This window comes from Argentina silus (genome assembly GCF_951799395.1).
Source record: "Argentina silus genome assembly, chromosome: 6".
NCBI lineage: Eukaryota > Metazoa > Chordata > Actinopteri > Argentiniformes > Argentinidae > Argentina > Argentina silus.
In genome coordinates this window covers 4185768-4196192 of record NC_139660.1, presented here as the reverse complement: position 1 = coordinate 4196192, position 10425 = coordinate 4185768, and the positions used below count along the sequence as shown (strand labels likewise).

General features: G+C 44.1%; 3 protein-coding genes across 4 annotated transcripts in view; 1 reads left to right on the top strand and 2 right to left on the bottom strand.

Annotated features, from left to right (window-relative positions):
- Positions 1 to 2512: 2512 nt before the first annotated feature.
- Positions 2513 to 9356, bottom strand: mpnd (MPN domain containing). 2 transcript variants are annotated; one of them, XM_083671103.1, is made up of 13 exons: positions 8522 to 9356; positions 7678 to 7880; positions 7209 to 7430; positions 6693 to 6804; positions 6490 to 6571; positions 5896 to 5992; positions 5369 to 5441; positions 5133 to 5209; positions 4830 to 4998; positions 4535 to 4614; positions 4139 to 4228; positions 3696 to 3788; positions 2513 to 3405 (listed from the first exon to the last, which is right to left on the bottom strand). In XM_083671103.1, the coding sequence occupies exons 1-13, from the start codon at positions 8523 to 8525 to the stop codon at positions 3319 to 3321; spliced, it is 1389 nt and encodes a 462-aa protein (XP_083527229.1). In that variant the 5' UTR covers positions 8526 to 9356; the 3' UTR covers positions 2513 to 3318. The 2 variants fall into 2 exon arrangements, with proteins under 2 accessions (XP_083527229.1, XP_083527230.1); XM_083671104.1 differs by having other exon boundaries at positions 4544 to 4614; positions 8522 to 9355.
- gna15.1 (guanine nucleotide binding protein (G protein), alpha 15 (Gq class), tandem duplicate 1) overlaps positions 5747 to 10425 on the bottom strand; it is a 159539-nt gene continuing 154860 nt past the window's right edge. The window contains exon 9 of the transcript XR_014554242.1: positions 5747 to 5779. The gene's annotated coding sequence lies outside the window, so the exon portion shown is untranslated. The remainder of the gene's footprint in view (positions 5780 to 10425) is intronic.
- The window catches only part of LOC310805423 (signal-transducing adaptor protein 1-like), a 9426-nt gene continuing 8550 nt past the window's right edge, over positions 9550 to 10425 (top strand). Inside the window, exon 1 of the mRNA XM_083671101.1 lies at positions 9550 to 9860. Within this exon, the coding sequence (XP_083527227.1) occupies positions 9768 to 9860 (93 nt within the window). The 5' untranslated portion in view covers positions 9550 to 9767. The remainder of the gene's footprint in view (positions 9861 to 10425) is intronic.

Below are 10425 nucleotides of genomic sequence, written 5' to 3'. Positions count from 1 at the left end.
TACGTTGTTTTTTTTGTTTTTTTTAAAAGGGTTTTTTCTGTCTAATCCATACCAGTACCAGAATCATCTTTTGAACTTGAAAAAAATAAATAATTCTGGCACTCAATAGTATTATTTTTTATATACAAAACCTTTTTAAATTAATCTTTGCATGTAGCTCTCTATTCAATACCCTGTAAATGTATGTCTTAGTTGAACTTTTCTTTTTACTTTTGGTATGTCATGAGTACAAAACCTAACCGCAATATATTGTCATGTATTATCAATATATTTGTACTTGCTTGTCGTCCCCCCTTCTCCCTTCATTGAATAAATAAATGGAGAAAATACCTTTTCCCTGTGGTGTTTAATAAATGGAGTCAGTTGTTCTTTTATTTATTTCATGAGTTGCACCTGGATTTGATGATCAGTTAGAAATCGTATGGAAGGCAAAGCATTTATGCAGAGCTTCATACGAGAGGCTGAGTCTGGTCCAAACCAACACACCAGGGGTCAATCTCAAAAGCCTTTCCTCGGTTCCTCACGTCCTCCCCCTCGTCTCACTCTTAAAAAACATTTTTGAGGACCCTCCCCTCTGGCCATCTCCAATGTGCTTTGAGGAGGCGAGAGGATGTGGTCCTCTGTGGCTCAGTTGGTAGAGCATGGCGCTAACAACGCTACGGTTGTGGGTTTGAACCACATACAGTCATGAGAAAAAGTTAGGACACCCCCCAAAATATTAAGTTATTCTCTTAAAAATATGGACATATCAATATGTTATCTTCTTTCTAACAATGTCTATAGATAAAGGGGATGTAATTGAACAAAAAACTATGAAAATGTAACTTTGTAATCATTTATTTAACGAAAAATTAACAATAATGCCAATTCCTACTGAGGAAAAAGTTAGGACACCCTATGCCCTAATAGCTAGTATTGCCCCCCTTGGCTGAAATAACCTCAATTAGACGTTTCTTATAACTGTCTACAGGTCTCTGACATCAATTGGGAGAAAGTTTTTCCCACTCCTCCTTGCAGAATTCTTTCAGCTGTGTGATGTTTGAGGGGTGTCTTGCATGCACAGCCAGTTTCAAATCAATCCACAGCATCTCAATAAGATTAAGATCCGGGCTTTGACTTGACCATTCCAGAACTCTCAATTTATTTTTCTTGAGCCATTCCTTGGTAGATTTACTGAAATGTTTTGGGTCATTGTCATGTTGCATGGTCCACATCTGCTTCAGCTTCAACTTTCGAACAGATGGTCTCACATTTTCCTCAAGCACTCTCTGATACAATACAAAATTCATAGTGGATTCTATGATGGTGAGCTGACCAGGCCCTGCTGCAGAAAAGCAGCCCCAAACCATGACATTTCCACCCCCATGCTTCACAGTTGGTATGAGGTTCTTGTTCTCAAATGCTGTCTTGGTTTTGCGCCAAACATGTTTACTCTTACTGTGCCCAAATAGTTCAACTTTGGATTCATCTGTCCAAAGCACATTGTTCCAGAAGTTCTGGTCTTTCTCTAGGTGTTCTCTGGCAAACTTTAGTCTTGCCCTGATGTTTTTTTTTGACAGCAGGGGTTTCCTCCTTGCACACCTCCCATGTAATGCAAACTTGTTCAGTCTCTTTCTTATGGTGGATGCATGTACTTTGACATCAATTGTGGCAAGAGATACCTGTAGGTCTCGTGATGACATTCTGGGATTGTTGGAGACTTCTTTAAGCATCTTTCGGTCAGCTCTTATGCTGAACTTGCTTGGGCGGCCTGACCTGGCCATGTTGGTGGTGGTTTTAAATGTTCTCCACTTGTAAATTATTTTCCGGACAGTGGAATGGCCAATTTCGAATAGTTTGGAGATCTTTTTATATCCCTTCCCAGACTCATATGCATCTACAATTTTTCTTCTGAAGGCCTCAGAGAGCTCTTTTGATCTCGCCATGGTGATGCAACTCACTTCAACAATCAAGAGCAAACCAAACTAAATATCTGAGGCTTAAATAGGACAGGCTCCTCCAAAATCCTCTGTAACGATGTTCTAATCATTTGCACCTGATGTGGTGCTCTTTATTATAATTTTAGGCATTTTAAGTGGAACTAAATGTGGGGGTGTCCTAACTTTTTCCTCACAAGAAGATTGCATTTCTATTAATTACATTTTACCAATCATTTTTTAAATAATTTGTTTCAGTTGTATTTGTTTAGTTATATTACCTACATTTTTCAATATTGTTCAAATGAATATCAAATGCCCATATGTTTGAATATGTTGAAGAAGACAAAGGTTTTCATAGGGTGTCCTAATTTTTTCTCATGACTGTACACTGAAAAATGAAGGAAAGACTTAAGATTCACCTCTCATGTGTTTGTCCCCCAAATTCACCCCTGGTCATAGCATCATGCTCTTCCCCCTGCCTTGACCTGACACCATTCTTGAGCATCATGGTGTAGTCTTGACTAGTACATTATTGGTATTTTTAATAATGATTTTTAGTAAAAAGAAGACAGAGAGAGAGACCTGAGGTAAATAGTTCCAGTGTGTGTTTTAATATTTCAGGTAATCAGCAGGTCAAAGGCATTGTTCACTGTTCATAGTTCATACTTCCACAAGTCACACACCACAGTTATGATAAATACAGCACAGGAATATAAGGAGGAAGAGGATGGTCCTTATTTTCCCATGTCAACTTCTGTAACAGCCCACAGGCTGACATCTAACACCTGCAAACAGACAGACAGATGCTGCTAGGAAGGTCACATTCACATCACACACGTCCTACCAGAACTGGGTTCCAAAAATATATGTGAAATGATTTCAGATACTTAAGTTTGCTGTGCTTGATTGAGTTTGCCTGGCAGAATGTAACCAATGGAATAGTCCAAAAGGTGGCACCCCATCTGGCACCCCAGGCAGGCTCAAGAAAACGCTCAAAAGTATTTCAAATGCTTTTCGACCCAGGTCTGCATCCTACTGTACAAACGTTGTCAGTGACAAGCTACCGACCTCAGTCAGAAAGGCCATAGAGGGCAGGTACACTTGCCCCTCTGGAGTTGTCTCATCCACAAGGCAAGGTTAGAGAATGTCTGTGTCCAAGCCAGGCCAGAGGACGGAGAGACTCCCAGTCAAAGGCCAGTGCATGCATACACGCACACGCACGCACACACGCACACACACACACACACAGAGTGTCTGTGTTTGAGATTCTGTACAGATCAGCAGATCTTCACAATGCCTGAAGAAGCATTTCACCTATCAATTTGCTATGGTGATCCGATTTGTGTCTCAAACACACACACACACACTCCAACACACACACACACACACACTCGCTGGCTCAGTTTGTGATGCTCAGCTGGCTGTAGACGTGCTCCAGGATCTGGGAGTAGGCCTGGTCTTTGGGAGCATGGCCACTCAGTGAGCCCTGGGGGAGAGGGAAAAACAGGTGAGGTGGAAATCTCTGAATGAATGACAGAAAATGGCAGACAAACATACATCTGTCTGTGCTGTGCTGTGCTGTGCTGGCTCGGATATCTTCCTTTCCAATTGTCCTTTCCAGCCCTTTCCAGCCCTGCTTCGCTGTTCCCACTATGGTTGATGATTAACCAGGCCAGTACAGCACAGCTGGCCTCAATTTAGTCCTGTAGTGTGAATTAGAGTTTACAATAGCATGCAGTTCCTGTTTCTGTGAAAGGCTGAAAGGTGTGATCAAACCTTGATTTTGGCGATCATCGTGGTATCGGGACACCAAAACTGATTGAACTGCACCAGGTCAGGGGCTGCCCTGTAGAAGTCTACTAGCAGCATCTGTGGGTGCCACAACAGAGAGTATAAACACCTTGTGACCCAATGGTGAACCAACAGAGAAAGCTAAGAGCGAGGGCAGCATGTGCCACTCAAACACAGTGTCCATCAGAGAGAATTATAATCGCTTTAGAATAGCGGCTGGTGGGGAGCTTAGGGACACAGCACACTCAGCAGATATCACATAACCGCAAGGTTCGATTCCGACCCTCGACATATCTTGCACGTCTCCGTCCTCTCTCTCACCCATCCTTCCTGTCAGTCTCTCTACCGTCTCTACAATCTCTCCACTGTCTCTCTAGAAACGTCTACGTTTAGAGTAGTGTCTGGTGACACACAGAGGCTTACGGTACCATCTCATTCAGGACGTCGCTGGTCAGGAAGTTGTCTTGCACGTAGGTCACCTCCACCGCCACAGGAATGCCGTAGTCGTTTGGCCGTTGCTGTGGGTAGACGAGCGACCATCAATCATGACACAGCACTTTTCCTTGACTTTAGCGAAGAACAAAAGGGCAGGGATCTTCAACTCCTGTCCCAGAGGGATACAGGATGTGCAGGTTTTGCTTTCAGCCCAGCAGCACTGGTGGTCTGATTCAACTCATGGTGGTTGAGACCGACGGGTTGAGATTCCGGTGTGTCACCGTCAGTCAGTCAGTCAGTGCTAGCCTGGAACAACAGCCTGCACAGCCTATAACACCGTCCAGGGCTGGAGCTGAAGACCCATATCTCAAGAGGCCTCAGTTACTCACTGCACGTACCTCTGGTGGTGGCACTACCCAGAAAGGTGTGATGGTGGAAGCCACGCCCTGGTTGCCATGGTAATAGGGGCCTGAAGAAATAGGAACGACAGTCAGCCTTTCAGAGTAGGTCAAAGATGCACCTAGCGCCAGAGTGGTAGTTCTAGTGTGACACATGTGTACTGAGTCACAGGGCTCAGACGCCCATGCCCCATGCCCCAGGGCCCAGCCCCATTACCCAGGCCCCAGGCTCATGCCCCAGCCACAGCCCCATGCCCCAGGCCCCGGCCCCAGCCCCAGCACTAACCACAGATGATGCCAAGGCAGGGCTGGAAACCATTGCTGCTCCCCTGAAGCCTCAGCTGGTGGTCCATCTGGGAGTCGATGTCCTGCAGGGACGGAAGGGCAGGACCCCGTGGGTGACTATGGTACCAGCCCACCAATGACAGCCCTCGCATGAACAGATTCTGACAGATCTGAAAGGTCATTGGAAGACAAGATTAGTGTTGGCACCTCATGTGAACCATTGATACAATGGAAATGAAATGAGTGGGTTGTCTCATGAGAAGACCTTTATTGTAAGCCTGGCAGTTTTAAAGGATTTACTCACCTCTTCCTCAACAGCAGAGGCAGAATCTCTGTCGCCCAATCTTGTACGGCAGGGAAAGGCTCTTAAAACCGTCAGTACTGGGAAAGAGGAAAGAGGAAAGAGGACAACACAAAGAGTCAGCAACTTCAACTTCATACATGTTTAAGAAAGTTCCTTCGCTGTCGGAGTCTACCAGTGCAATGTCCTGTTCATGACATCATTCAGTATATTTCCCTACTTCTGAGCGAACTACTCACGTTGCGTGTTTGTGTCCCATCGTCCCCCAAGATATCCCACCACTTCACTGGTGGTCAGGTGACAGTGGAAATCCTAAAGTAGGGGCGATATTATGTGACTTTCCCCTCCAATACAACTTTAAACAAACACCTCTTACACCAACGGCAGAGTGCAATAATAATGACATTCCACTGACCCAGTTTACTTTGTTTTACTTACTATTTATACTGTAAATTGTGTCATGTCTATTGTCTTATGGGTCCAACAATCGTCACTGTCCAACTGTCTCACTTATCTTGTCCTATGTCACTTATTGTCTTGTCCTTATTTCATTGCACTACTGCGTATTTGTATTTTGTATGCTGCATTGTCATGGAACCGAGCCCAAGACTTTTACTCCCTGCACTTGTGTATGAGACGTAACAATAAACCTGAAACTTGAAACTTGAAACTTGAAACAATACAACACACTTCAATCCAAACTCTGTTGTTATTCATTCATATTTTTCCACGTAATACCACGACTACGACGGTGACGTGTTGTTACCATGAGCAGCAGCACGTTGCTGGACACGGCTACGTTGAAAGGCTGGAACCTGTTGATGGCTGAAAAGGCTGAGAGCTCCACGAGCGTGTGTGGATCCCTGTGGACGCAAACGTTGCATTAGTGTTAACAAAACAGGGCTTCGTTCAACAGCTCAAAGGTTGTGCATTATTAATAATATAATCATATATTTATAACAATATCTATTTTATCCAAAGCGACTTATATTGCAGTGAGTGCATACATTTCGGTATATATGCTCTACCAACTGAGCCACAGAGGACCACAAACATTTCTATAGCTTACAATAAGCATTGTCACCAGTCACTTTCTTTACAGTTGGATGAGTAACACTGAGTAGTAGTGAGTCCCCTCTGGCATTTGAACCCACAAACTCACATTCCCTGGCCCATTTCCCTAACCATTACACCATGCTACTGTTAAAGAACAACTTGTTTTACATGCTATGACAGTTGTCAAAGTGTCATAAAAAATGTATACAGTGGCTACAATCTTACTGTCCTCACTGTTCTGTACTTTCATAATACATACTTTGTGTTGCGTAATACCGACATGTGGGCAAATGAATGACAGTACCTGGCAGCGTCCCTGGTGCCCAAAGTGCAGTATCTGACAGGAATTCTCTCTCTGTCCCCTTTCCTCGGCAACAGGCTGATATCTGTGGTGACAACTTCAGTTACATCACTTTACCACCCAAAACTAGTGGAACATGATGAGATGGCGCAGGTGTATTATTCCAAGACTTTGATTGGATAAGAAGGTCACATGGGCTGTCTCACCGTGCAGCTCAGGTTTGGTCTTTCTGTTCTTCTCCTCCGTCTGGACCGCGGTCTTCCCCTCTTCCTCCTCCTCGTCTCCCATCTCGTCATCCTCCCCCTCACTCGCCAGGCTCTGACGTCACAGGAAAAAAAGTCAAAGAAAAAAAAGAAAAATGTCAAATTAAAACTTAGTTTTTATACCAACAATATCCTCCCTACAGTTCCTCACCATCAATCAATCAAGTTTATTTGTATCGCGCTTTTTGCATAGACAAATGTCACAAAGGGCTTCACAACTAAATAATTCTAAACAATATAAACAATAAATACAATACAAACAACATGATCTAACACCAAATCAGAGACCCCTAGGAGTACGCCAAGGAAAAACCTGTCCCAAACCTGTCCCAAACTTCTCCCTTATCACCCCTTCCTTTTGATCCTCCTCTCTCTTCCCGAGAAACACTTCATTTCAACACTTGTTTCCTCCCACCACTCCTGTCCCCTCCCTCCCCTCTCCTCCCCTCCCCTCCTCACCAAGTCTGCGCTGGGCTGGTACTTGTGCAGCCAGCTGGTCTTGTACTGCACCAGCTTCTGGCCCCTGTAGCGCACTGAGGCCCATCCACAGCCTGACTTCTTGGCAGGGTTGACCAGGCGCTTGCAGTGTGTGGCCCAGGCGCTGGGGGAGTTGAAGATCTGTCCCGTCTCTACCCAACGGATCTTCCCATCGTTCAGCAGGTCTCCAACAAACTTCTTACCCTGGGGGGCAAAGAAAGGGGGGGGGGGAGAGAGAGAGAGAGGGGGGAGAGAGATGCACGCTTTATAAACTGCTTTCTGGTGGGAAATAATGGTAAGTGTGATGATCATACTGGTAGTATAAGTATAAGGTGAGTTCTCCCATCCCTCCGTCCAAAGTAAAGCACTTTAAGACCTTGTAAAAGCTCTATAAATGCAACCCATTAATATATCATTAGCAGGTGTGACAGTGTTATGACAGTGTTATTACCAGGTAGTGTATGGACAGCACTCCATCACCCGGCTCCACCAGACCGTCCTTGAGGAGCACACGCAGGGTGATGCCTCGTCTTGTCAACAGGGAGCCACGGCCCGAGGGAGTCCTCAGGTCTGCCTCCTCTCCTCCGCTCAGCTCCTCCTCCTCTTCCTCTCCTCCCTCCTCCACCACCTGTGGAGACGAGGGCGGCTCTGAGTCTGAGGACACACACACACACACACGCACACACACACACACACACGCACACGCACACACACGCACACATATAATTGTGTACAAATCTCAGAATCAAAATCTCAAACTGATTGTTAAGGCAGGCTACCCTGACCTTGACATGAGATGGGTAACCTAATAGGATTGCCATAAGCGCAGAAAAAGTTATTTCATACAACAAATCATTCCATATATTTTGGAGGTGATAACACCATAGGGTCAGGTAGCCACTCACATAAATCTGTCACTTGAATCGCAGTTCAAATGGACTAATTTCTAAAATTACAGCTATCATAGAGTACTGGAGGTAGGCTTTAATTAGTCCCACTTAATTGGGATAATTTGTGATGGCTCCAATTAATGCTACTGTAAGAAACCCGTCAGTCCTATAGGCTTGTGTAGGAACCCTCCCAAAGCAGAACAAATTCCATGGGGACATTTAAAACACTGAATTAATATAATTTGCTATTTTATTAATTACCATTATGAAATAAGATTAAATGCTGTTGAGCTTTGTTTTCCTCATCCCATTAGGTAATCTGCATTTCTCCGCAACGCGCGGCCTGGTGCTCAGGATTAATTTCACCCAGTATTATAATTAAAATCACTATTTTATCATTCTCACCCATTTCTCTCAAAGCGTCGAGAGCGGCTTTATTTCCAACTTCGTCAAAAGGCTTTCTTTTCGGGGTAGTTTACTTTAAAGCGATGCTTAGAATAGATTACATAAATACACTTCGCCACACTGGCCTCGGCTATTATTCAAAAACATAAAATGAAGGCGTCTGTGTCTGCAGTGTAGTTTCCTTGTTGTGTTGCTTTAATGTCAATTCCCCTCCCCTTTCTTTCTCCCTCTCCCGTCCTTGTCACTCTCCCCTTGAAGACTATACGTTTTTGTCCTATTCTGTATTGTCCCAAGTGCCAACCATTTTTCCACACGATATCGAAATAGACATCGGAATAGATATTAATATGAATGGGTGATTATATGATATTGAATCAGAGATCATCTGTTTATCAATTCCTGCTTCCGGAAAGATCTACTAGTGTCGCTCAGTGCTTTGAGCCAGCCGCTACAATGTTGCTTCTGGCATGCAAAATGGAAAGAATGCGAGCGTATAATGTTCATATAGGACTACCAAAACAAACCGTTGCAAACCAATAATTTGTGAGTTCGTTTTAGCCCCTTCCAAAGCCCGATCCCTCAGCCCTCCGACCACCACTCTGCCTACATATCACCAGTGAGAATCTTCTCCTCTCCCACGTTCGCCTCGCGCGAGGTTCCTTTATCTCTGAAAGAGCAAATTAATGAAACGAGTCCTGAGGAGGGCAGCAAACCTCCGCTTTCTGGCCAGGGAGGTGCGCTGATGTAGCAATACTGTAGAAAAGGAACTACATTGCGTTAGTCCACATTCAACTAGACAAACAACGTTTTTGATTGTGTCTGGAATATATAATTGACTCCAATGTTCTGATGTTGTGAAGATACTATGGATGATAAATGTCGCAAAAAGTTCTTTGTGAAAACGTCAGAGGGCTGGAAAATTGGGAATGCCCGCTGTATACCATTGGCTGTATACAGACCAATCAGCGTTGAGCATGCCGTGCGTTAGGCGCAACAGTCGACAGGTCAATACACCTGTCTCGGTACAGGCAACGGGGCTGGAGAGCTAAAATAATCTTGGCACAGGTACATATAGGGCTTTTCCAAATCACACTCGGATCTATTAATAGTGACTCTCTGAAGGGGATTTTTCCTCTTCTTAAAAAAAAAGAAAAGAAATCCAGTCCTCCAAGTATTGCCAAATAACTTTACTACAAGAGCGGGGAATCAAATCACTGTCCCGAACTCCGCGTCGAGGAGCGCGCCGATGGCAGCCTCAAAACGACCTGGGCGACCGCGGGCACAGCTTCCACACTGCTACTACGAAGGATACCTGGAGAAGAGATCGTTCAAAGACAAGGTAAAAGATGTAGGATTTGTGGTTGATTTAGTTTTCCTTGATAGTAACAGCGTTTTCTTGCTGTCATTACAGTCTTGCCTGGCTGATAGTTGCCTGTTTTTTTGCAGTTTACTACACAATGTTTAGGCCTTAATAAATGCTTTCCTTATTGTATTGTTATTATGCATTTACTCATATATTCAATACATTGGGTGGCTATTACTGTCACCTAAGCAATGTAATTATTTTCATTTCATATTTGTATCATTGCCTAACGATTCGTTTTGCTATTTGATAGTATCCACACGTCTCATACTACAATTTGTGAAAATATCTTCGCAAATAAGATTAGCCTATAACAGTATTATAGGCCAACTTTATAAGGAAGAGGGATCTGTTCTTGTTGCTGTTGTGTACTTGTAGACTGTCTGGAACGGCTATTCGGTCTGGATGATTGTCAGTTCACTGATGTCAGGAATGCCATTAAGCCACAGCCCCAGTAGAACAATTACTAGTGGAACAAGATAAGACTTTACTTTTTAGATTTCCATTTGTCATTGTAATACAGGCCCATTCCTCAGGAGTT

Coding starts and splice junctions, on each gene's coding strand:
- mpnd (XM_083671103.1), bottom strand. Junction 6,805..7,208: donor ACCAGCCCAGCGCAGACTTG/GTGAGGAGGGGA, acceptor CTGTGACGTCAG/AGCCTGGCGAGTGAGGGGGA. Junction 4,615..4,829: donor CTGCCTTGGCATCATCTGTG/GTTAGTGCTGGG, acceptor CTATTTCTTCAG/GCCCCTATTACCATGGCAAC.